The 27,429-nt window shown below is 40.9% G+C and overlaps 2 protein-coding genes across 8 annotated transcripts in view; one reads left to right on the top strand and one right to left on the bottom strand.

Annotated features, from left to right (window-relative positions):
• Positions 1-14,145, bottom strand: part of LOC134038442 (pre-B-cell leukemia transcription factor 3) — a 45,702-nt gene extending 31,557 nt beyond the window's left edge. For all 6 annotated transcript variants that reach the window (XM_062483796.1, XM_062483798.1, XM_062483800.1 and 3 more), the window contains exons 1-2: positions 13,219-14,145; positions 12,741-12,814 (exon numbers count right to left, since the gene is read on the bottom strand). In XM_062483796.1, coding sequence (XP_062339780.1) covers positions 12,741-12,814; positions 13,219-13,415 — 271 coding nt within the window. In that variant the 5' untranslated portion in view covers positions 13,416-14,145. The remainder of the gene's footprint in view (positions 1-12,740; positions 12,815-13,218) is intronic.
• A 4,548-nt stretch (positions 14,146-18,693) lies between these two features.
• The window catches only part of mapkap1 (MAPK associated protein 1), a 39,964-nt gene continuing 31,228 nt past the window's right edge, over positions 18,694-27,429 (top strand). The window contains exons 1-3 of one of the 2 annotated variants that reach the window (XM_062484066.1): positions 18,694-19,035; positions 21,947-22,036; positions 22,189-22,337. In XM_062484066.1, coding sequence (XP_062340050.1) covers positions 18,753-19,035; positions 21,947-22,036; positions 22,189-22,337 — 522 coding nt within the window. In that variant the 5' untranslated portion in view covers positions 18,694-18,752. Of the gene's footprint in view, positions 19,036-20,802; positions 21,521-21,946; positions 22,037-22,188; positions 22,338-27,429 lie in introns of those variants that run through there. The other variant, XM_062484067.1, reaches the window with a different exon arrangement.

Raw genomic sequence — 27,429 nt, 5'->3', positions numbered from 1 at the left:
TCTCACTCACTTAACTCTCCACTCTCATCTCTCCCCCTCCCTGAGCCATCCCGTTACAAGCGTCCCGATGAACTCCCCAAGAGCCATAAATCCTACAACTTATCCATCATTCGGAAAAGGTCAAAAAAAAAAAAGGGAAGTGTTTTCGTTATTTATTTAATTTTTTGATTTACAGGGAATGCTCGGCGAAGGGGTGGTGTGGGGTGGGATGGGGGAGGCCCTGGGTTTTGCACTGGGTTTGCAATTAGACTTGTCGCTCTGATTGTGCGTGAATCAGCATGAGAAAACAAACAGACACACTTCAAGAAGATTTAGTGCCACTCTGCCCAACCCAAATCAAAGCCGTCCACCTCCTGGTGCCCCTGTGGTCATCAATCATCAGAGTGGTTTCTACATGACCCCCTTTAATGATCTTAATACATTTTCATGAACGTGACAATTCAGGAGCCCTAAATCACAGTGGGCTTGAAAGACAAAGAGAGGCTTGATTGTCAGTGTGTACGTACGTAATGTATGTGTGTGTGGGTGCATATGTGTGTGTGTGTGTGTGTGTGTATGTGCATGTGCATTTGTGTATGTGTGCAAAACTTAACACTGTACCCGTTGGCGTGCACATTTTTTAAGTTTAAATTCTTTTGAGATTCTTTACATACTAATTTATCATTCTGTCACAAAATCTCAAATGAGCCTTTTTCATCCTTATGATCATCTGCAAAGACTAGATCACCAACTTTTTAAATGAACCCACCGCACCCAGCCGCCCCGCCCCCTTCAAAAACAAGAGATATCCTTTCTTTCTTTTTGCCCCTTTCAGCAAAACCACAGACAACAGTACCTAAGTAGTAGTGCTAAGTGTTAGCTAGGCCTAGTCTTAGTCCTAGTCCGAGTCCTATTCACTCGCTGTCTCCGCAATTCACACCGTGGGAACGCGAAACGTATGGGCGAAAACCTCACCGATTACACATCATCCCTTCCCTGTTCCGGCATGTTGGGCCTTCAAAGAAGTGGAGGGAACCGAATCTGTAAAACTGTCAGTCAACGTGTGCAACAACCTAGTGAGGAATTAGACCGGGGGTATGTTTTCGCTGCTGATATGGACAGCTAATCCTTTTCCTATCGCTTAACAGGAATCAGGATCTCCGAGGCAGGGAGGGAGATGGGGTGGATATAGGTGACTGAGGCACAGTGTGTTGCTTAGAGATTGGGTGGTGTATGCTATGTATGTGTACGCGGTTTAGGGATCATGATAGGTTTGATTATAGCCATTAGACCAGATCAACGTTTTTCTTTTGTTTTTTGATTGGATCAGACATTGCTGGAATGCCTTCGCGTATACACACAGAACTGCTGTTTATTTACTGCTAGTATTTACTAGCATGATTATACACCAAAATATTTCGATTCCCACACAATCTTAGCGAAACCTTCTTGTCCCCAAAAAGCATCCCTGCGTCACACAAACGGAGGCCCTCACTCGGAAGCAATCCCGTCCGCTCACACAGACACGCCCGCTCACACTGCCGTGTGGAGAAAAACATCTCCGTAGGAAAGAGCCTCCGTTTGAAATGTGAGGGCCCAACCGTCGGGGCTGTCCTCTGTTGCTACATGCTGGTCACTCTCAGTTGTCAGGTCTGATTTATTAGAGCCTTGCTGTTCAATTTCACATTTTGTCCTCGTCATATCCCCGCCTCGTGATCATGGCGTGCTGACCCTTGTAGGGCGGGCAAGGGAATATTGATAAAACAATTATCTGCTCGCCGTTCATTTGATTTTCCATTTCAATTACCGTGCACAGAGGCAAGGGAAGAAGATTGCACCATTGATTTTTTTGTACTTCATCCTGCTCTCTCTCTCTCTCTCTTTCTCTCTCTCTCTCTCTCTCTCTCTCTCTCTCTCATTGTTTCTGTCTCCCTTTCTCTCTGTCTTTCCGTCCAACCTTGTGACAGGAAAGAAACCCTGACTTTTCTACCTCCCACCCTCCTTTAATGATACACCGTGACAGGAGTGAGAGAGGCTAGCAGGCTATATGTCCAAATGGTTCTCTCTTTACAATCTTAAAAAGTATCCTCGGTCACAGTACAACATTATTGTGTTTGTAAAGGTGTGTGTGCGTATGTGTTTGTATGTGTGCATGTATGTGATTTAGGCCTATGACACGCTTGTGTACCGTATCCAAAATGTATGCTTTTTCTTGAATCTGAAGATGAACACTTTCCAGTTCTTTCATCACATACTGAACCCACAATGCTACACTTGCTAGTTTTTTAATCTAAAACACTTCCAGGGTCCAAATTTCCCTTCACTCTCACCTCTCCTCTCCATTAAACCCTGCCAATTGCCTTCTAAATGACCCCATTAAGATGTAATTGCTTTCGCAGGTCTGCGCCCCCACTCTTTCTCTCTTCTCTCTTCTCATTCTTTCTCTCTCCCTCCCACTCTCTCTATTTCTCTCTATCTCTCCCTTTCATCACAGTACAGTATTTTGCCAGAGGAACTAAGATGCATTCACATAGCAATGGAGATCAATTTAGACTTGAAAATAAATACATTTTTGAGTCTCACATATCTACCACTGGCAACATGTGTGTGTCTAGACCTGATACACTGAAATATTAACTACTACTATATAATGACACTCCGTAGACATGATCCATATCAACAACCTACAGTAAGCTCAAACATGACGTACATGCTAGCCAAATAGAGAGCAAACCCCAAACACCTAAAGAAGAAGAACAATCCTTTCTCAATCTCACAATGTGGTCACACACACACAAGTGTGTAGATACTCCCACGCACATGCCAGTCTGTCCACAGAAATCCATCTCTGCAGGCTTTCCCACCTATCGTGCCTTCCTCCCACGGCGGCCGGGAGCAGTGGGCAGGCACATCCACGGCACCCAGGGACCCAAGTCCAAGTGCTCGACCCAACTTCTGGCCAGAGACATGAGCAGGAGAGTGATCATGTTTTTATGGGTGGGTTCTTTTACGGAGGGAACCCATGGGATCCAGCCGAGAACATACAAACTACCCAAAGAAAGACCCGGGAGATATCCCACCTAAGCACCGACAGGCCCCCCTTCGGGGATTGAACTCAGGACCTTCTTGCTGCACGGCAGCACACTAAACGACCGTACCTTTACACAATGTGGCTAGGAGCTGTAAAAAGACTCATTCCTCCCCACTGTAGCAGTAACCATGTGTCCAGGGCTCTCTTCGATGTAGGGATAACTAACCCAGATAGGCAGGAGCTCAGGGAGTTAGCGTGGGGGGCTAGCTCTGTTAGGCCCCTGACAGTGATGTATTGCCACTGACTGGGCGCGTCAGGGAGAGTGCACAACTCTGACTAGACCCAGTGGGTGGGAGAGACTAACAGACGGGTACCCCCTCCACACACACACACACACACCCCAACCCCACAAACCCCTCCAACCCTTTTCCAGTTTTTAACACCGGGGCCCTTTCAAAATCCCTCCCTCCACTTCCCCTGATGCACTGAGGCCTTCCTGTTTTGTTACTTTGTCTCTGTCTCTTTAATTGCGTCAACATACATCTACAGTCATCTACACTTCAAAGTTAACTTGTCTTATGGGAGACATGTGGGATATGCCTGTGTGTGTCTTTGTATGTGTGTGTATGTGTGTGTGCGTGCATCCAACTGTCTATCACTGCTACAGTAGACTATAGCTAATGTTTTTACATCATGTCAAAGAGTGCATTTGGCTCCAGCATGAGGCGCTAGCTAGCCTACACTGTCCACCAACTGACAACTGTTCACTGTTTTCTCTTCTGTCATGACAGAAGTGTGCAACAAAGACAAACAATCTTAGACAGCAATTATGTTCTGAGGAGCAAGATTCTTTACAACCCCAGTTTAGAAGCGCTGCACAGAGTCTGTAAGTGTAAGCTTCCCTTTATGGCAGTCCACTAACTTTCCAACATATCCCTTTTCACAGCCCAGCCAAAACATGAGGCAGAAACAAAACTGTTTTCTGTTGTTGTTTTTGGTCTATAAAGTATTCCTATCCGAGAAGAGAATGCTCTGTATTTTTCCACTTTCCTGGATATATTTTACACAACATCCTATTTTGGCCGTAATCACATTTTCACAGATTTAGAGTAGTTAGATTTAACACCTTTATGTGACGGTCGTAAAAAAAGGGTGATGAACATAAAATGGCTACACAGAGATTAGAAAAGAAGAAGCGGGGTGTGAAAATCCTCACTGATTGCACCAAGTGTTCTTTGAGCTGTGGGCTCTCCAAGCGCAGGCTTCCCACACATACACAAGAATAATTTCACGGCATTGGAATTAAGACAGAATGGCAGTAATTCATTACATGTTTATCTTCTTTGTTCTTTGTGACAAAAAATCGTAAACTCTACATTAAACCACAGAAATCTTCTTCTAAATGAGTCCTAAATTCGTTTGCATGAGTTTCAGAAATACAGACAACTATTGAAACTAGTTCAAACCTGTTTGAAAATAGAAAGGGGAAAAGTTACTTAAACGAACGATGAAGCATAGCGTAAACTGTTTGCTACAAAACTATTACCTGACTTACAAACACATTTTGTCCCCAACTTTAAAGAAAATTCTCGTCTGAAAGTCTGAAAAACACAATGTGCTTCCAGCATGGTGTGAATATATCAATCATTACGACAGATAGTAGTTATCCGAGAGCCAGAGAGTTCTCCTAAGATGCCTTCACTGTCTCCACTCATACCTGCTAGGAAAGGGAGAAATGGTGTGTGTAATTTAAAACATGACACCACAGCATTCTCTCAAAGTCAAGTTCAATTTCTCCCTGAGTTGTTGTCAACCAAACCTTCTATACAGGCAACAATCCGAAAGCATACAAAAACAATATGCTTTTGGAATGCGTATTGTGTTATAACATAAGATGCCAGTACCAAGTGTCAAATTTTTTTACCCCACGTTGTTTTAGCTGAATATAACAATAAAGAAATATCAACATTTTACACACATTAGTTTTTTTAGTTGTTTTGGATGATACTGAGGTCACCATAACAGGCAATGTTATAAAGAATGTGTACAGGACAGTCTTTTATATTGGTTTATATTCAGGTTTATATTGCTGGGGTCAAAGTGACCCCAGGGGTAAAAGATGTTTGAAGATAACAGGAGCGTTAAAATGACACTATCCAGAACCTAGGATTCTTCGATGATGTGTGAGCACATCTTTTCATTGCTGTGCAGAATAAAAACATCACGGATTTGGCAAAGGAGGGGTGGTGTCGGGAATGAAACACTAAAGTTTTGAATATGAGGTTGATAACCCATGGGAACCCTCCCAATCACAAGAAGTTAGATACAGGAAAAGAATGCTCTTGCTCAGTGCCCACTAATGCAAACTGTTTGGGCTGTGCTTGCAGGGGAATGCATAAATAGCATTCCATAAACATCTTCAAATAAAATAATCCCCTCCAGCAGTTTTTTGAAAAAGCCCCTGCAGCAGCTCCTCTTTCACATAGGGCTTTGGATCAGCTTTGGACAGCTTTTACATGGCCCTTTTAAGTTTTTACGCTCCCCTTTTGGCAGACAGCAAAGTGAAGTGTACCAAGGCCTGCACTCTAAGAGCACGGTGGTTATAATGAATTAAATATACCAAATCCTCAACCCGGGCCTCCAATGAGAATTATTTGTCTTATTAAAGCGGCATAAAACACTGATAAAAGTTTCATGCAGCTGTTTTTTTCTTCTGATTTCTCCCTCCAACTTAGAAGGGAAATGCAGTGGCATCTTGTACAAAGATCATGCAGGGATGAAGCTGCTGTAAGTGATAAAGGAAGGCATTCCAGCTCTGTCTTATTGTGAAAATAATTCATGGTCTTTGGAAGAGTTGAGCGTCTTTGGGACCAGCCACTTTGTTTTTTACATATCCAAGCCTCCACTAAAATTAAGTGACTTCATACTGGAAACAAACAACATTTATTTATATATCTACAAATACATAATGAAATGTTTAAATATTCATGTTGAGCAATTAGCGCTGAACGAGATAGAATTATGTAATTACGTTTTAAGCAACTCTTAAACATGTTTATTTGAAATGTAATTCCGTTTTAAGACAACTCAGGCAACACATTATAAATGCAATTATGTATGAACAGAATCTGTATGTGTTATGATATTCTCTTTCTGTTCAGACCTGATATCAGAATCATGTATGCTGCAAAATAAGGCTTTCGCTTTGAAGTAGTATTTAAGGTCACTATAACTGTGGTTACTGTATGACGTTATCACGTTGTTTTCAACACCAACAAATACATGTAAATAGATAAATACAGCTGCATTTGGTAAACTATCTCTACCTCTATTTGCAAAACTATTTGGATTTTGAATCTTGTGGATTTTGAGTATTCAAAACAATAAAAATCTCCATTCTTTAGACTTGAGCAATTTTCTTATTTGCTGTTGAGCTATTGCAACTTGACACAGACAAATGCACTAACAAAATGATCTTTCCACAACATTGTACGAAAACACATTTCATCATCATTGCAACACTTCAGTCAAAATGGTATCTGTGAAAGAACAGACTGTGAAAGAACAGTTGTCTGTTCTTTCACAGTAATACAAGTAAGCTAAATATTCCACTTTCACAGTAATACTAGATGCAGTGCACGTTTGAACGTCAATGCTTAAAAGGGAATGTCTGAGCTCAAATGTATCTATTCTCATCAAAAGAATTGCTAGGCTCTTAAATGAGAACTAAAGACATAGTATGATAAAAGTAGCCTATAAATAGGACTGTCTTGCACAGTACTGTTGTTATTGGATCTGCTTTTGTAGCAATATTCTCATCTCACTCTATGACATTCAACAATTAACTTGTAACTTGGCATTTGCCCTCAAATTGAAGCACCCTTCACACATCATAGAATAGTCAATCCGATATTAAGTAAACAAAAGCAAACTGGTGTGTCCTTCGACAAACAGTTTAGCCATCAATAAAGCAGAGACGGTGTCTGTGTCTGAAAACAGAGCCAATCGTTATTCCATTTCATTTGAATGAATCTGCAAGACCGAGGCCTACACATAACACAAATAAATGGTATGAAACCAGGATATCTGGATACAAATGGATGTAATATGCTGAGTGAGGAAAGAATGAGTTATGTATGTATTTGTTAGGAAGACGGGAGATAGGGACGAATATCAAATAATTCCTTAATCCATCATAAAAGGGGGAAATGGCCCCGCGTGCACATTGCAGATTCGAGAAAAGTTCAACAGCCTTGCTAATGTCATATTTCCCCCCCCCTTCCATAAAATATATGGGCTTAGGCCGGTGGCGGGTGGGTGCACTCGAAAGCTTTTATCCCCGGTGACAAAATTATGGATGACAACGCATCACAAACGGCACTTATTTCATATACACGTGTCGTGGGAGGGGGGGATGTAAAATATTGAAAGCGGCGCCAACGCCAGGCGGAACATTTACTTTGCGGAAATGAAAATTTAATGCTGCAATACTTGAGCACAATTTGGTTAACCTGGAGGAGGGGAGGGGCATGGAGGCATCAGAGGCAACGTTGAATTCATCAGCTGGGTCTTTTTTTACTGGGGCCAGTGTGCTACAAGCCCTCCGCTGAGGAAATACATCAGGCCTCCGTGCCCCCATGCTTTAAGAGGCTGTGACGGTGATGGAGCATTATTGGTTCTCATCTCACTTCTGCGCCAGGGACATGTCTTAAAAGCATCTGGGGTTGAACAATGGGGCAGTACACAGGGCGTTCAGTCAACAACACCAGCAAACTCAAAGTTGACCAACACATTGTCATGTGCTGACGGTCAGGGTTATGGAGCTAGGATTCAGAAGATTCATTGGAGGGGTTTGACAAGGGTTTAAAACTAGTCTGATTTCTGGAAACTTGACAGCACTGATCTACTGACAAAATCTTCACCTCAGTGAGAAGATGCACCATCTGCATCCTGTCTTTAAAAAAAAAACACTATTGGTTCAGTCAGTCAAGAAAGCCAGAAGTGAAATATGTGATGATGTGGTAGTTAGCAGCAGTTCGCAACTTACAACAACAACAACATGGTTGGCCTTGGGCTGGTGCATTATCTCAGGGAACATATCATTTCTTCAGCGTTCTGGCAACCGTGTCCCACTAATCAATTGTTCTTTCACTTGATGGACAGTCACTCCTAGACGCCATCACCACCCCCAGATCGCAATTTTACCATCCCTGTCAAGCCTAATTAACAAGCCAGACGTGCAGTAGGGAACATTTCTGCAATTAACCTGCTAAAAAATAGTTGCAGGATGCTAATTGCCATGCTAGTTGCCATAGAGGCTCATTACCATATCTTATATGTGTGAAAGAAACAATCATGGGATGGGTTTTCACCTATACCGCAGAAATCCCACCCGTTCCATACACCAGGGATGAGGGGAGGCGAGGTATTTGATCATCAACACTAAATTATACTTTTTTCTGTAACTTTTCCTAGCCTTACTGGTGAATATTTGAGTAAGCCAAAAGAAAGAGGGCTGAACCAGACTAATAAATAATTTAGAAACCAGCATAGTTTTTAGTACCAGTAATCATTTGCAACAGAAATAAACAAGTCCACACTGAAAGCACAGTGAAAACCCTGTGTACTGCTATAACTAATAAACACATAGACCCAACAAGCCAATATGAACCAGGAAAACCACAGCTCATAACATGCCTTTAGGAGCATCAAAAATCATATCAGGGATTTCACCCGATAATGTTCACACTCTAGTCAATTTTCCAAACCACTGGTTCATAATGTCCATCTTAACATTTGTCAAAGAGACGCAAAATAGGTGGAAGCTCACCAGTGTGGTACAGTACTTGTTGTTAAGAACCAGTGACTGACTTAAGGAGTATAGTAGAGTAGTTTAACAAATCCTAAATGTCTTGTCATTTCTCAGAAATGTCATCCAGATATTGCATCTGTAATGGTTTGTGGTATCTGCCCTCATACAGTATGCACACAAAGGTGTGTGTAGCTATATGGCTAGAGCAGTTATACAAGCAGCTCTCTCTACAAGTCTTCCTCCTGTTGCATTTGACACCACTCACATTAAGTGACTATGACTGACACCGAACTGCAAGGTTTTGACAGTTGAAACCATGAAACATGCAGTACCAGACTGACATTTTGAACTCGATTACTCCAAAATAATTATTGTATACAGAAACTGCAGAAATATACTATGTTAAAATAGTTGTATTGTACAAGAGATGAAAATATGTGACTAATCTTCTCCCCTAGACTATTATTCTTGATATTATGAATATAGATATAACTGTAAGTAGTAGTAGCAGTAGTACTCTAGTTATTATTATCAGCATATTATTATTATTATTATTTTGGTGGAGGTTGCACACACTTTATCTAATGAACATGCAGACAGATTTATTCATCTCATTAGCTCTCTATTTGATTGCCCTGAGAGGGAATGTCCCCCACAGGCTTAAGAAATGCTTACCTCCTGAATCTGAGTTGGCTGGTAAATCAAGTTAATGATTTCAATTGCCCTCACTTCGCTTTATTACAATCTAAGCTCACAATTGATTCAGCCAAGCGTGAATGTACTCTATACAGAATACCATTATGAATATGTATTTGGTAGAATGCAAACACATCATTTGAGCCTGTGGATTGAGGAAACAATACAGCAGTTATACTGCATACTGTACCTGTGGTGTGTGCCAGGAGAGCTATGGTCTACTTAACTTCGCCTTTCCCAAAAATAGAACTACGGTGAAGACTAAAAGCTTATTCTATGTGCTTCATGATATCAGATTCTGGACATATTTCTTTGCTCAAAATATTAACCTCTTGCTGCATTGACTGGAGAAGACCGGTTCTACTTCAGCAACACCACTGTAATTAGCACATCAAAGTGAAAGTATCTAGGACAACGGCAAATATGCCCTAGGCTTGTAATTGTATAAAACTGCCCAGATTTTGTTCTAAAGCATTCAGGGAATCACCTCAATCCTCTTCCCTCCTCCAACCAAATGTTTCCCTCTTTTCCCTTCTAGGCGAGTCAAGAAAGGTATCAGGGAACTTAACAGAACATATATTTAAACCTCTATCCATTAATAATAAAACATTAACATTAATAGTAACATACTATTGTGTATAGAGTTCATGAAGAAATCTGAAATACTCTGATTTCAAAAGTTGTTTCTCCCAAAAGAGAAATTACTGTCTTGTCATTAAACCAGAAAATCACAATGGAATTAAAGTACACCCAGTTCTACCTCTGCCTCCCAAGAAAGTGAAGCCCATTTTATAGGAACAAAAACACTGTTTTGTCAAATTGCTTCTCATTTGAAATGGTACGGTAAAGGAACCGTATATAAAAATACGATAAAATGAGTTAGAACACTTAGAAAGTGTTTGAACTTGGAAAATAGACACTTAGGGTCCACTGTAAATTTAACAATAACCTATTTGTGTGACTAACAGGTAAAACAACATCTGCTAAATGTTTTTCAGACGAATCTTCCTCATACGAGTCATGGGCACACAGACACACACAACCTTACACACCACACACACACAGGCTTACACACACACACACACACAAACACACACACACAGCGTCACACATAAATGCCTCTTCTGTTTTTCTCCTGTTGCAGTCCCAATAAACTTTCTTACATTGGTTTACATGGTTACCAAGCACACACTTCCCACTAAATGTATCTCCTCAAACTAGAAAGACCCCCCATTTTAAGATTACAATTACAGTTGATCAATTTGTTAACATTTCTCATAAAAGTATAGTTTACTACCAAGCACATTGCATACTGACAGTTTTTTTTATATACTGCTTATTATATTCCATACATCACAAACACAAGTGATGTTTGCACACTAGTATGAACTACATATGTGAATATTCAGGATGAATCTATAAAAAAAATCTTAAAGAATGTCTAGTCATGTGTAGGTGAATTTTATATTACACCAACCAGCTTCTTCTGCCTATGGCACCCCTTTAACACACAAGACAGCATTTCACGGACTATGGGAGTATTCCGATCACGGATATTTTCCATATCAACAGATTTATAGTATTCACCAATGCCTTCCTCCATGATGAGTAACCAGCCAGTACTAGTGGGCTTAAAAAAATAACGACTAATCAGAGTTAACAATCCAAGCCCTCCTGAAACCCCTAAAAAGCAGAACTTGTGCATGTCCTGCACTAAATGTGATTCAGAACAAATAAAAGGAATACAAGAAAATAAACGTGCAATAAAAACTATGACAGGAGTCTCCAGACTCTACAGTAGGCAATATGATGACAAGACTGTAACCGTACTGGGATACTGTACAAAGCATATAATCGTCTTTGACTTCAAGCTGCCAAACACCACTTGAAAAAATGGTTTACTAATGCTTTGTCTAAGTGGAATATAATAAGGCAATATTGTCAACAAGACTAGGCTTACGCGAGTGAACAATAACTTCAATCATTTGCTACATGGGACTTTGTAAAACTCTGATTCAACCAATTGAATTAGTAATACACAGAAATGAAAGGAATTAGTTATGATTTATGGGAATTAGTTAGCAAAAAATTATGAGCATGTTTTTTTTTTAATATTAATGGATAATGTGTGTGTGTGTTTGTGTGTGTGTGTGTGTTTGTGTGTGTGTGTATGCATGAGTTGAGAAGATTTCAGCATAATTCCATGTCCGCACTCTGTACAAGTTCAGTAACTCAACAATCCTCAAAAAATTGCTACAAATGTATCCTGTATAAAATTACAAATGTCTCTTTTAGTTGACTGTCTGTCTCTCTCTGTCTCTCTCATAATGTTAGTTGTCTCTTCATTTAAAGTTATGGCGTTCCACCAGTCACTTCATAACCACATTTCTCTATGCCCTGCTAATGTTTTAACTTGTTGGTCACCAGTTTATCACTGATGCCTCAGTGTCATGTTTTCTGAAACCCCATCGTCTCCTTTTAATGGTGACCCTATAGCGTATATCTCATTCAGGTATGGTCAAACTGCTCTTCAACTGTGGTCTATGTGTTTCCTCTTTTTCTTTTCTCAAATCATCGATTCAAATAAGTAAACACTGGTTATATTACTCCTAAATAATTCATCTATAGGCTACTGGGCCTATATGAACATATACAGCCTGTATTAACTCAAATGGTATATGCTCAATGACATAGCCTACTGCAGCCTATGCAGTTTGCTCTTAATGAGGCGCAATGCTTTTGTCGCGTAGCCTAATCACTAATGGTTTAAAACATGTTTAGTGGTCAATGATTTGTGTGTTTTTTTGTTGTTGTTTTTACATTAACATGAATTCCACCATAGCAGTCTCGATGTTATCTTCGTATGATAGTAGAATCCTATTCTGCGTGCATGTCTACTGCTCGGACACGGATCATCAGTTAGCTCGAGTCAAAAGAGAGATAGGTGTTGAGGCACACTGGTCGCCCGCTAGTCGAGTGCATGCTGTGTTCGGCTCCCCCCGACTCACCGACGAATTGTGTGGATAGAAATGTGTGTTGTTGGTTACCACATCTGTACGTTGTATAGCCTAGACAACTGTACATAAAAATATAAATGGGAGCGCAAACATTGCGGTAGATGATGGGCTAACCTAGAGAAAATCTCGTTGAAATAAACGATGCAGTTGCCGCTCAATTCAATGACTTGACAACAAACTATAAAATATTGCTTTTTTGACTCACCCGTTTTCTCTTTGATTTCGCAGAGAACGCTGAAGAGCGCTGGTTTCATTCTGTGACAGTTCAATCCATGTTTCCTATGTCAATAAGGACAATAAAAAAAATCTTAGTTAGTAACAATAGTTATACCATTTCTTGTTGAATAATTGGAGACCCTCAGCAATTCAATTGTTTTACTTTGTATTTTTTAGGCGGGAATTATGGTTTGCCCTATTCTAACACAACACAAGTCAATACATATTGCTTTTTTAAGTTTTAAATTTCATCAGATCAGTTACAATGGTGCAATTGAGGCGGAACACTTTAACCAATTGCATGATCAATTTAATGTAATAATTATTGAACATCACCAGGTTATCATACCATGACAATAAAGCATTTCCATTAATGACTCATTAATTTAAAAAAAATAACTAGCCTAATCGTTTATGTTTTTGAAATCTCTATCTGGCCAATTAATCTATGATTAAAAGAGACCAACTTTGCTTGCGCTTCATCCAGACTTTGGTCAGTAATTGTCATAATTTGATGAAGAATGTCCCCAATGTCTTGCTTTCTTCCATCCCCATCGGTACCCTCGTGTCCGTGAGGCGGCGGTAGTCCCATGCCTCCTTGTACCGGATGACCAGCTAGTGTCACGCCGCTGAGTGCCTGCATTATCCGGGCTTGTTCCTCCATATCTACCGCAACTCAATCAATGCGCTTCTTTTCTGACCACGCACAGAAAAAAGCGAATATACCGTGGATAGTCTCAATCACAGGGGTAATGTAGTCCAGTCGAGAACAGACACGAGATCAATACACTGGAATAGGAGGCTATTTTAGCTGTAACCTGTACAATTATTATCTGATTATTTTCCGCTTGCACTTTTCAACTCACAGGGTATGCATGCGACTCAACAATAATCTGCAATGATATATAAAGTAGCAGAGAAAAGCGAAGAAAAAAGGTGGGTATAATTCATTCGCTGGTGTCCGAATCAATGTCTTCCAGATTACTGTAATTTCCACCGTGCGTTCTGTTTTGACTTCATCCTCGTTCAGCTCTTCAAACTTCAAACGTCAAACTTCCAAGATTCCAATGAACCAACAATCCAAGCGCAACTCCAGAGCAAACCAAGGACGTCAATGAAAGGAAAGTTGTAAACTGCAGTTTCTTTCTCCAATTGCTATGCAATACCTGCAGCAATAGTGAAGATACGGATGCTGATGAGGAGAATAGCCAACTGTTTGGCCACTTTTCAAAGTTCAACGTTTACACAAAAAAATTAAGATGTAGGCTATTCTTAGGCTACGCATCAAAAACGGTGCGTAATATGTATACTGTAAAACTGATTAGCATTCAGTTGCATGACGGCTTTCGATGGTTAGCTAGCGATTGACAAGGTGCCACTCGACTAGCAAGGACGTGATAGACTGAAAGCTGGAGTGAGGAGCACAAAAAATAGAAGATCTCTGTGGACATTTATGCTCCACCCCTTTCGGGGTTGCACGCTTTTGCCACTACATGCCTTCAACTAAAATACATAATTATTACGACGAGAGATGCCACCAATAAGATCACTTATTTTTGTGTAAGCATGACATTAACTAGCCTGTACTTTTCTAATTGCAAAGGAGTTATGCACAAAAGGTATAGTCACTGGTGCCGTAAAATATATTTGGAGATGGACGCACATTAGAAAAAGATCTGGACGGACAATGAATAATAGGATAGCCTATGTGCTTGGAAAGGTGCGCCGAATACTGAATTCTCTGCTCCCAGGACCACAGTGCCTATTCTTGGTGAGTGTGGAGAACGGGTGCGTGTGGTATAGAATCCTCAAGCCACAGACGGTCAAATATGCTAATGATAGATTTCAGAAATAGTGTCCCACCCGTGATATAGGCTACATGTATAGCTATATAGACATAGGTACTTTCCATGGTGATTGTGGATATTTGCGGATTATTTGCATGGTCCTCCTTTTGGGTTGCTATCACACCACCATGAAGGTATTGGATGCCTAAGCAGAAACAAATACATTTATTTTGTCCTGCAATTAAATATGGTACCGGTTTAGATATATTTACGTTAAATAGCCTACAAGATCAAATTCTTATTGGGCTTTTGGAAAATCAAACATAAGGGCTAGTTGACTTGAAATCATATTTTTAGTCAAATCGAATCAATGGGTTAGGATTTTTTTTTTTTTTTTTTTTTTACAGATATTGCCCATAAACTGTAAACTCTGTCAATGGTGTTTTGTTCAGCATTTTAGTTTGACAGTGGGGTGTACGACAGTTATTTTAGTAGGCTATGAAACTAACACCTCATCCCCAAAATTATCCCATGTAGCCAACACAACCACTAGATCTGGGAGACTAGAATAGTTTAAAGTGAGATAAACATTTATAGTGCAGTATGAAACTATACTGTGTGGAGTAGGGATTATTTTCTGTCACTTTGCAGATATTACAAAGAAAACCTTCTTATTTATATTAATAATTATTTTACAGTTCTGCAATGCAGATTTACAGTTGTGTTTTACTAGTTGTTTGAAAGATGCTGCATCACATCAAGACGGTACCAGTGATGAAGAAGGCCATATTTTGTATCAGTTGGTCACATTATTTTGTGTTCACGCTGAACACAATGGTAAGATATCTTCTTTTAAGAACAATGGCTGACAAGTTAGCCACACATAAAGTAAGACTGTTGTAACAACAACATAATTGGGAATTTATTTTCAGTATATGTTTATATAGCAGAAATAAAAAACAGTTTCTCATGGGCTTGTCTTAACCTTATAGTATTAAATCCTCCTGTGATTTTGTGTAAGTATTCATTGTTCTTCATTGCCATAGTTTTAAACTAGACATTTCCTGAAAAACAATATAAACTAACCCTTTGTCAAGAAACCCTGTACAAGAACGCTTTAACTGTTGTAGAGGTGGGGCAGGACATCAAATGTTTTTCTTTCATGTTTTCCTTATTTTCTTGTTATTTTCCCCCTGAGTTATATGATGACACTTGCTTTTTGCTTGACCTTGAAGTACCAGCACATCACCACTCCCTGGAGTTGAGGAGCAAGAGGAGCTCCTGAAATGGATGTAGCATTTATCACTGAAATATGCTCCTGTCAAAGCATACTAGTCTCCACAAACCCAATGTGAGATCACAGGTATCGAGTACCAGTTAGGGGACTGTGTTAGAGTCTGTGTATGATTAACACATGACAGTTAGTGACTTTATCTACTGTTCTCTCCATTCCAACTTTTCAGGAACCCAACATCCACTGCCTGCAAATTTAACAAATGTGTTGTTAATTTTACAGACTGAGAGACAAGACACATACTCACGCCTACGCCTGTTCTCCCTCTGTCTCCCTCTGTCTCTCTCTCTCTCTCTCTCTCTCTCGGACATAGAGAAAATGTCAGTTATTTTACTTGTCAGTATTGTCCTGTTAAACCCAACTACACACAAGTTGATAAATAGTCCACAAACTGAGCATGTGATTGTAATTCATGTTTCAAATCAAATAAAGGCTGTTACAAATTATGAATGAAAATATAGTATGTGCAATACATTACATAGCTGTTCATTGGTTCAGGTTATATCAGTTCACACACTTGAATGTAATAGGTTCGGCAGAACGTCTGTCTTGTTCTGAAGGGGGCGTTTAGATACTTCACTTCCTGTGTACAGGAACTGCATCTGGCAAGGGAGGTAAAACATTGTCATAGAGTTAATTGTGATTTTCTAACTGATTATAGTGTTTAGTGCGCCGTTATTGAAATGAGACAGTATTATTGGAAGTATGCACAAATGATACGGTATATCCTGGATAATCCCTTATTTCAAACAAGGCATGCATAACGGTACGTTTGATTTTTCTTTCTGAAGAGCTAGCTAGCAAGCCAACCAACCAGCTTGGCATTAGCCTGGCTAACAAGGCCTGCGCTAGCTAGCTAGTTTGCTAATCCATACATCTCCGTATTGGAAACTGAATGAGAAAATGCAAAGAGAACATCAGTTAACGTGAAATATGCTCTACAAGATATCCTTGTGATCAAATAATTTAATTTTAGAAATGTACACTCGGCCAAACAAGTCTCATGACATTGTCAATCACTGCAGCTACTAAGTTGCTAGCTGGATACTGTAGCTTTCTATATTACCAGGCAGCCCAAAACATAGCGGCTTGCGCGCACTACGATCCCAACTAGCCAAGTGGCCCAACCAGATAACCAGCTGTTAGACTGTGAACTGGTTGGCCAACTATCCCTGTCGAAGTAAATGTTTTATACGGTCTTCGGGTTTTGCATGCTGAATTCGACACTTGATTTGCAGTGACGGGAAAGACCCTCCTAAACAACAACATTGAAAGGCGCGAGCTTGCTAGCAAGAATCTAGTGAGATACTACTACTAGCTTGCAACAGCCAGAGCACACGCGAGATAACTTGACAGCATACATCACACTAGCGTTTCAATTTGTGTTATAGAATGTTTTTCCTCGTTTGTTACACCTGTATTTGGTTCATGTTGATAATGTCAACAGTGTGCAACTTTTGTTGTGAATAACCGGGTGGTGTAACAGGTTTTAGCTTTAAGCCCTCGCATTGGATCATTTCAAATGTCAAAACATATTTTGTTTACGGAAGTGATTGCCTTTCACATTCTTCGACCAGAATTATAAGGCGTTTATCCCAGATCCACTCTGGTTTAACCTACGATATGGTAGGTTTCCCTGTTGCGCCGAACGTCAGCTGGTCAAGCCCAAACTGGATAATTAAAAAAATATAAATTCCTGCTTATTCTTTCAATTGAAGTAACATTTTGATTGATGTGATAATATTGAAATTACCTGAATTTACTGATGGTGACAATTATTAGGCTACCGCTGTGCAAGTATGTGTTAAGTAAGTAACAAAAGTAAGTTATCTCTGAAGGCTGTCGTCACATGAAGGATAATATTAAGCAATACTTATATGAAAGGTTTTAGCACTTAACTATCCTGGGATGTTAAGTCCTCGGTCGTCTTTCTCTTGACAGCTTGGCGGCATGGCTCTTTATCAAAACAATCTATACCCAGCTGTCCAAATAAAGATGGTTATAAAAATGTAGATGCTCTCAGGTTGAACACACACACACACTAACGAGGACAAAAATATCAGCTAATGCAAAGCTGCCTGTCCTTGTCTGTCTTATGAGAGTGGAGTTCGCAAATGACACCACTTTGTCACTTTGCTGCTTACGCTGATGTAATGTTTCTGTGGTGACAGCTGAAGGGACTCACAGGTGCCTCGCATATGTTGTCATACTTCATCAAGGCAACCTTCAGCAAAGCCATAATAGGCTAATTGCACTGTAATTATGCAATTAGCATTAAATCATACTTAAAATATGTGGATTTTTCTCCATTAGTAACGTGTTGGGGAATAACAATATTTAAATAGGTTCCTTTTGAAGCTTGCAGTTTGCTATTATAAAAAAACTATCGCCAGAAAGTGGGGAATGTCTAAGTTAGCCAGCCACAGTATGTCTACAATCATCACAAAAGTAAAAGACCACACACTTTGGTTGATATTCTGAAACTGACCACTAGGCTAATATTGCTATTTGGAGTCCTCTGACATTGGAGTGATTTTGAACGTATGACAATCTTTTGACATGAAGAGTTTCAGCCTTCAACTAATGAATCTCTTCTAACTTCCAAACTCCCTGCAGGCCGCCACACATGTCCAATAATGGAGCGGAGAAAATAACCCCGAAGAGAAGGAGAAAGAAAAGAAGACGTCTCCGCTGTACCAGTCACAGGCCCACAGACTGATTCAACACCTTTAGACGGAGACCGAAAGGAAGAGAGAGACAGAGGGGGAGAGACGGCAGGAGGGAGGGAGTGAGGTGGTGGTAGTGGTGGTGTTGGTGGTGGTGGTGGTGGTGGTGGTGGTGGAGGAGGAGGAGGAGAGGGGGAAGAAGGTGAAAGGGAGGAGGACACAAAGCATAGGACGGAAAACGGGTACTCCAAAGAATGGCTTTCTTGGACAACCCAGCCATTATATTGGCCCACATTCGACAGTCCCATGTGACTAGCGACGACACAGGCATGTGTGAGATGGTGCTAATCGACCACGACGTAGACTTGGAGAAGTGCCAACTGGCCTCAGTGCCCGGCAGCAGTGGTGGGTCGCTGGGGTCGGGCTTCCTGGGCGAGGGAGGTAGTGGCGGAGGGGAAAGCCAAGGCTGTGACCTCTCCCAGTCCATGGACATAACCTCCAGCTGGGACTTTGGCATTCGCCGGCGGTCCAACACAGGTAAATCTACACAGGGGTGCTTGCTACCTAGCATTTTGGGCATATATTAAGTGTGTCTGTGTATAGAACCATTGATTTAGAACCAGTTTTTGGTTTTAACATAATTAAGATATAGGCCTGCAGGGTTGGTTTTAAATTGTTAATCTATATTCATGATGCTACGCTGAGACACTTTTTATTGGCTGTGGTCAACCTTTGGTGGAAGATTGACCATGTAGAAAGTGTGCTAGCTGTGTTTTGGGGGCTGTTGTGTGGGTTCCTGATCAGTGTTTGGCAAAACCTCTCAGGCACTGGTTTGCTGCTGTTGGAATATCCATCATTGCAACAGGTTTTAGCCAAACAGGAAGTGAAAGCGTCCAAAAGAAGGGTTGAGGTCATGATGAAAGTTAGTTAATGGGTGATCTGTAATTGACCTACTAAATTGGTTAAAATCAAATTGACCTCAGTCCTGCCTCTAAGTCTGTCTTTGAAAATCACAAGGTCCTGAACTGAATAAGTTCAGTAGTATTTTACAGTTTAAGCCCAATTCAATGGATCCAAGACCAAATGTGTAACTGCAATAAGGTTTCTGATTTGTTGGGAATTATTTTTGCCTCCTATTGAACCAAGAAAGCACTTGCCAGATGTAAATGTTTATCAAAGCTTGCCACACCACAGTAATAAGTGAGTGGGATGTGCTAAGATGAACTCTGAAGTCTGTGGCAGTGAAATGGGTGACTGAAGCTGCTCAGTGTACTCCACTCATTATAACTTGTAGTTTGATTTTCAGAGATGGACGTTCTTTCTTTCACTTTCTGTATTAACTGTCCGCCCCACCACATAGTCCAGGCCTGCATTTATCAGGCCGTTGGATGATTTCTTTTCTTAATCCATTTAAGTTTGTCAATTTGATTCAGTGGCTGAATTAAGGAGAGGTGCATGATCAATCAACTACGGGTGCAAGCTAATTTCTAAGGTGAAGCATTCCATTCTGACAGGAATAAAGTGGTGGAAATGCTACGCTTGGATGGAAATGTATGTAGCCTACCCGATGCGATGATGCTTTATTTGAGAACTCGACCACTTGGCTTTTCTGTACCATATGGGTTGGGGGTCTATATTGTTTGAAAAAGAACAAGGGGTCGGAAGTCCCAACAACTTAAATTTTGGAGGATATTTAGTTCAAAACATACTAGATCCATCAGTTGTTTGGTAGAGATTTTTGACTTTTATGTTTTCATAAAAAGTTTGGGTTCATGGCTTTTGGTGTGTGTGTTCATGGTCTTCTACATGTCATAGTTGTTGTTTTTGTCTTGGAGGCTTACCTCCATTATTTTAGGGACAATTGGCGCAGCAGTCATGTGCAGAAGCAGTGGTAATTAGAGGTTAGCTTGAATTGTACATAGAAAGGATGCCTTTGTTCGCTCTGTCACCCAAAGGAACTGGATTGTTTTACAGAACCTGCCTGCCCTGCTCATTGTTAACCCTTCACTGTCAGCAAAGGCGCATAGGACTTTTTACTCTTCATTCAATGAAAGGGTTATTTAAATTTGTGTGTCCCCTGTAGGGCTTGAAATTGCAACCATTTTGGTTGCATATGCTCCCGAAATTGTATTTGTGCAACCTAAAAATATACTTGGGAGCATTTGTGCAACCTGTTTTAATTTATTTACAAAACGCTCGCTAATTAGCCTACTGCCCAGTATGCATGTCTGTGAGCTGATGCAGTGACCAGTCGACCGTGCTATCCAATGTTAGATAACCAGTTCAACTTCATCTTAACTTTAAAGCAGATTTTAGATTGATTAAAATTAACTGTCAATCACTCCTTCTCACTGCCCTCCGTTGTCATGTGACAGGGAGCTAACTCGCGCTCCAAATATGAACATTTTCGGTGGATGCTTCTTCATTTTTGCTGGTGCTTTTTTAAGTTGGGAGCACCAGTGCTGCCAAGTAAAATTAAAATATATATATTTCGAGCCCTGAAGTGTAGAAGAGCAAGCCCAAAAGCCCCCAAAAAAACACATGGTAAAAGTTTAATCGTCTAATCCTTGTCAGTAGCTGTACATTGTAGTTAATCCTCATATCAATTTTGTGGGTTTGGGCTGCTTTGTGTGTCATGTCAGAATGTTCTTGTGTGCAATTAAATCATTGATTGCAAAGGGAAAAGATGGATTAGACAGAGTGGGGTTGATAAAAAAAAAAAATGTTGGGTGTGCCCTCTAGTCTACACTGTTGTATATGTCCTGAACCAAAAACGTGTGTGTGAATTTGCTTGGTGACTAGAGTTATAATCGGAGGGAGCCCAAAGGTATCTAGAGTGTGGCTAGAACATATCCTTTTGGCTCTCCCGACTTTGAGTTTGGGATGCTGGTCGTGGTTAAGGGTCTAAATGATACAGGGTGAAAGCATCGAGGTTCATGAGTCTGTCCTCTGAGGACATCATCTAAAGGGGCTCTTTCACCAGGACGTCAACAAGAAAGACGAGAAAAACCTGGGGTGGCCGGTAAGAACTAAATGGAAGATGAAAAGACAATAATCATGTTTGAACAAGAAGTGTGAGAAGTGAGTTTTGCCACTGTGAGTGCAGCCTTGCGTGTGTGTGTGTGTATGTGTCTTGTGAGGGGGTGGGGTGGGGGGGTGTAGACAGGCTTGACACAGGCCAGTGAGAGTGTTTCTCATTCCCTCCGGCTTTACTTTGAGCAAAACTCACACCTTTCAAAGGTTTTTTTAAAATATTTTTTTCTATATGTCAAATGTACTGCAAATAAACTTTAGTCAGTCTGGAATAGCTCAGTTTAATATGTTATGTCTTTGACGAGGGCATGTGGACTGTGATGAAAGGAATAGTCTAGTATTATTGGTAAAAAATATACATATATTTGTTTGTTAATTCCTTAACTTTTTACTAAATTCTTTCTCCCTTTTAAAGCTCAAAGACTTGAAAGGCTAAGGAAGGAGCGACAGAACCAGATTAAATGCAAAAATATTCAGTGGAAGGAAAGGTCGTCCTCAAAATCAGGTATACTAATGTCCATCTAGTCAAAATGTTAAGATACTTTGATACTCCATACCTCCAAAGCACTCTCCTTCGGAGGCATGGAGTACAATTTTTTTTGAATTTGTACAGTTGTTTCTGTTAAACTCGCTCAGTTACACTTCTCTAATCCTTAGCGGAGGACTTGGGGTCGTTGTTTGAGAAGCGGGACTTCAAGGATAGGCCCAAGAGCACAGGTACCAAGTCTACCCTGTCCCTGCGACTGGAGCAGTGCCCTCAGCAACTCAATAACCCCTTCAACGAGTACTCCAAATTCGACGGGAAGGTGAGTTGCACCTCTGATTTAACGTTGTATGTCACTACGAGTTGCCTGCGCTTGGACCTCCGAAGCCTGTAGCTGACGTGTTTTTTTAACACTTGTGTACTGAGCAAAGATGGTGTGTACGTTACAGTGCTTTAGCTGTTGTTCTTTTTTTGTTTTGTAGACGACTTAGTAGACGTATGCTGTATATGTTTTTGGAAGTTACTTGTTTATTATGTGTTACATTATAGCTAAGCTATACTGTAAATGGGAGTATAAAATAATTTGCGTGTTTTTTTGCCATTTCCCCATCTAAGTCATTAAAGTGGTACCATAAACACTTACTGTACTGTAAAATGATGTGTGCACATAATGTAAAGCACAGGACCAACCAGGTTAGCCAACAGTAACGAGTGCTGACAATGAGGAAAAAAAAGAACTCGTAACTTTTTGTCCTACTCCTAAAAGTGTTGGCTATTCATTACCCCAAAAAAGCAGATGCCTCACGCTTTTTTGGGGGGCCATGTGGCGATGTCATTTACAACCACTTAGGCAGTAATTCCTAAAAATTGGGAGCCATCTCGGGATGTATATTGCCATTTTGGAGCAGCTCTTCATCGCTAATGGCACAGGCGCAAGTCTCTAAAGGCTCTGTGACCTTCTTTCTGTCATTTTGCTCTCAGACTCGCATGATCCAGAGAAAAGAGCAGACTGCGAGAATTGTGTGTCGAATAAATGTCAGGGCGAATTGCTCGGGCCTTTTACAGGGATTTGTAGGAAAGAGCAAAGGTCACTACAAAGTGCCTTAGCTGCTTGCAGACAACCTGGTGGCTCAGATTAAACAAATAGTCTTTGATTCATGCCAAAAAATGTCTCCTTTGGCGTCATCAGGGGGCCAAGCCAGTTGTAACCCCCTGTAATATCTCCAACATCAGGAATAATATTTACATTACATATAACTTTTAATGATACCCGACTCCCACGACCCGAGAGTCGGCTTAAAGGCATTCGCTTTGTTAGTATTAGCATTGCTGAAATATGGCTGCAATGTCCTTCCTGCTTCCTTATTAACATATATTCAATAATCATATACCCACATTTTTTTTTCGTCTTTTTTTAAGGACATTTGGTTACTGATTTGCCGAGCCTGCTCAAAGGCACAGTTCTTGATTTGTCATTGCGGCGATTGTTCTCGAACGTGTTGCGCAAAAGTGGCATGTTTGCAGTTTTCACTTTTCTATGTGTGTCAAAAGACATACATTTAATGGGATTTGCCCACGTTCTTTGTGTGTCGTGTAGTAGGGGCCAGGCTGTGCGGCGGCCAGATAAAGATTTATTGCAGCTTTTTGATCTGAGACTGGAGTAATGAGAGGTGTCCCGTGTACTCAGGCAGATGTTTACACAGACCCTTGCCTCGCCCGCCTATGACAGCAGTTAAAAAGTACAGTCACCGTAATCTAATTTTGCGGCGGGTCCGCGTCAGAGAGGGAGGACTCGGATCAAATTAAACTGTATTTTAAGATGAATGTGCCGACAGGTAGAGTGCATAAGGATGTTTTCTTTTCTACCTCAGTATTTATTTTTTACCGCGTTGTTTGCATTACACATAGGTTGATGTCTTATGGTGACATATGTACACTGAAGTTCCCCAAAAGCAATTAAGAAAATAGTCCATCTCTGCATGGTATTTGTATATGGCTATATATTTGGATGGTATGATCTGTGTGTGGAGAAAGGTTGAATAGAGGGAAAGGGGGTGAAAGGGATCGGGAGATCATTAGTCTAGGTTTTATGAGGAAATAACCAAACATGCTTTTTACTGAGTTAGAAATTAAGTCGGCCATTTTTATCCCATCTTGTGGTTGTGACAATGACCATTCCGACTTGGCTGCAGATGTTCTTTGTAAGTTTCAGCTCTCATAACAGAAGATGTAGGGCTACGCAATATGGCCTCAATTATATCACAGTGCATTTTCAATTCATCATTTTAATTATAATTTCCAGAAAACATACTTTAGAAGCTGTGCCTGTGCAAGACTCTAGGATGGCAACTGCTCTTTGTCTCGGTCCTTGTGTTGCGGTTTGAAGTGTTATATACATTCCGAATCTACTCATCTTGGCTTTCTTTTAAAAATGGTTTGTTACCAAGTCAGCTTCAAAGTCTGTTAACTGTGGCTAGGATGGCAATGTGCTTTGATAGTTCATGTGTACATTTATGTTCACCATAATCGCAAGTATATAAGAATCTCAAACAGATCGACGTCCTCATTTGCAACGTCATGGAGCCCCTGTCTAATCTTTAGGGTTGTTGTTTGCCTAGCCACAGATCGGTTCACGATATAAATTCTCATCTTCACAATATGTGCATTCATTCACACTGACTGTTGATGCGGAAATGTGACATGTGACACACACAGCGAGTCCCTTTTCACAGAGACTATTTTCTAGCCCAGCCAGACCCCCGAGCTATCATGCCATCATCAACAGTAACTACACCTCCAAACAGCAATGTATAATTTGCCCTTGAGCGAGGCCGACAGTCACCCCAAAAAAATCCCCTTTTCCCACCACCACACACACACACACACAAACTGCTCCGCGACACTTGAGTTGCATTGGAATCAACAATAGCGGATCGTGAAAACAGCAGGGTTAGGGTGTGAGGAGTAGAGCCCCAAATGTTCTGTAAGGAGCCCAGCACTTAGGACTGTCACTTACAATGGAGGGACCTCCATGTCCTCCTCGCCTACAGAGTTAATCACATGTTGTCATCGTTCAGGGGAGGTGGCACAACCATAAAAGCACTGGCAGTCAGACGGGAGAATTTATCTGCTCATTACTTGCTCCCCCCTTAACGAAGGGGTGCAATTAAGTTGCCGCAAGAGATAGCGTTGAGACAGTGTTGCGGTTAGATTGGCTGACAGTTGGGAAAGGCTGCAGAGTTGGAACTGTGTTGTTGGTTTCTTTGTGGGTATTTGTTGGTTTTCTCTTACTCCCTAAAGTTCCAGGATCATAGTTAGTCTAAGTGTAGCGAAAGCAATCAAAAGGCGAGGCCCACTTGTTGTCATGACCATTGCAGAGGACGCCAAGTGTTGCAGCTACAATAACAAGACTAGCACGTATGTGAACCCTCCTAAATCTCGATCCAAGAATTGTTCCCAAAACTGTCTCAAAAGTACAAACCGGACAGAACTAAGTGGTCGTGAGGAAAGGTTATCGATGAAGGTTGGAGTGTGTCAAGGACATCGGCTGGGTCGTGCCACTCCTCCAAGTTTCGGAGTGAGTATGGAGAATAATTGCATTTCAACACATTTTTTGCACAGCTGGAGTCATATTCCAGCTGACATCGGCACCTGTGCACACTACATCGTCAGCCCTGGAGGTGTGGTTGCTTGTCTAACCCTCTCCCAGACCCAGATAATCAAAAGCACAGACAACCCCCCCCCCCCCCCCCCAACACCTCAAGGCGCCATAGCCACCCACCGCCACCCCACCCAGACATCACCATAGCAACCATTCAGAGACTGTAGCCATGGCATAGAAGGCTTGACTATCGCAGTCTAATTAAAGGCGTGATTAGGGAAATTGCGTCTATTTGATCAATCATCTACATGGAGACAAAAGACTTGCAAGAGAACAAATACCTTTACCACTTTAACATGGCATAATTGATGATGGCTCTTAAATGAAAGTGTGTACCAGTGGATATTTTTCTTTGATTGTGGCCATCATCTCTAAAGGGCATTCCGAGATATGCGGTTGCTGCTCAGATTATAGTTGGACGTCTGAAGCACATTTAGAGTGGGTTCAGTGTCGTGATGCTCTTAAATGCACATTTTCATATGATTTAACAGGAAATTGTAGACTTGTGAACAAATTCACAAGGGGCCTTAAGGTCTCTCACCACCATGATGAACTGACATTTACACACACTGTCATACATTAAGTGTGTGTGTATATATATATATATGTGTGTACATACACACTGCATACTGCAGCATATATAACATAAGTTAAAGATCATGGTCATATTTAACTGGCCACATATATACAGTTAGGTCCATAAATATTTGAACATTGACACAATTTTCATCATTTTGGCTCTGTATACCACCACAATGGATTTGAAATGAAACAATCAAGATGTGCTTTAAGTGCAGACTTTCAGCTTTAATTTCAGGGTATTTACATCCAAATCAGGTGAACGGTGTAGGAATTACAATACATTTTAGATGTGGCCCCCCCCTTTTTAAGGGACCAAAAGTAATTGGACAATTGGCTGCTCAGCTGTTCCATGGCCAGGTGTATGTTATTCCCTCATGTGAGTTCGTTATTTCATTGACAAGGAGCAGATAAAAGGTCTAGAGTTCATTTCAAGTATGGTATTTGTGTTTGGAATCTGTTGCTGTCAACTCTCAATATGAAGTCCAAAGAGCTGTCACCATCAGTGAAGCAAGCCATCGTTAGGCTGAAAAATCAAAACAAACCTATCAGAGAGATGGCAAAAACATTAGGTGTGGCTCAATCAACTGTTTGGTACATTCTTAAAAAGAAAGAACGCACTGGTGAGCTCAGCAACACCAAAAGACCCGGAAGACCACGGAAAACAACTGTGGTGGATGACAGAAGAATTCTTTCCCTGGTGAAGAAAAACCCCTTCACAACAGTTGGCCAGATCAAGAACACCCTCCAGGAGGTAGGCGTATCTGTGTCAAAGTCAAAAATTAAGAGAAGACTTCACCAGAGTAAATACAGAGGGTTTACCACAAGATGTAAACCATTGGTGAGTCTCAAAAACAGGAAGACCAGATTAGAGTTTGCCAGAAAACATCTAAAAGACCCTGTACAGTTCTGGAACAACATCCTATGGACAGATGAGACCAAGATCAACTTGTACCAGAATGATGGGAAGAGAAGAGTATGGAGAAGGGAAGGAACTGCTCATGATCCAAAGCATACCACCTCATCAGTGAAGCATGGTGGAGGTAGTGTTATGGCGTGGGCATGTATGGCTGCCAATGGAACTGGTTCCCTTGTATTTATCGATGATGTGACTGCTGACAAAAGCAGTAGGAGTAATTCTGAAGTGTTTCTGGCAATATTATCTGCTCAGATT

This window comes from Osmerus eperlanus, chromosome 18, assembly GCF_963692335.1.
Source record: "Osmerus eperlanus chromosome 18, fOsmEpe2.1, whole genome shotgun sequence".
Taxonomy (NCBI): Eukaryota; Metazoa; Chordata; class Actinopteri; order Osmeriformes; family Osmeridae; genus Osmerus; species Osmerus eperlanus.
This window is presented reverse-complemented; position numbering and strand designations above follow the sequence as displayed.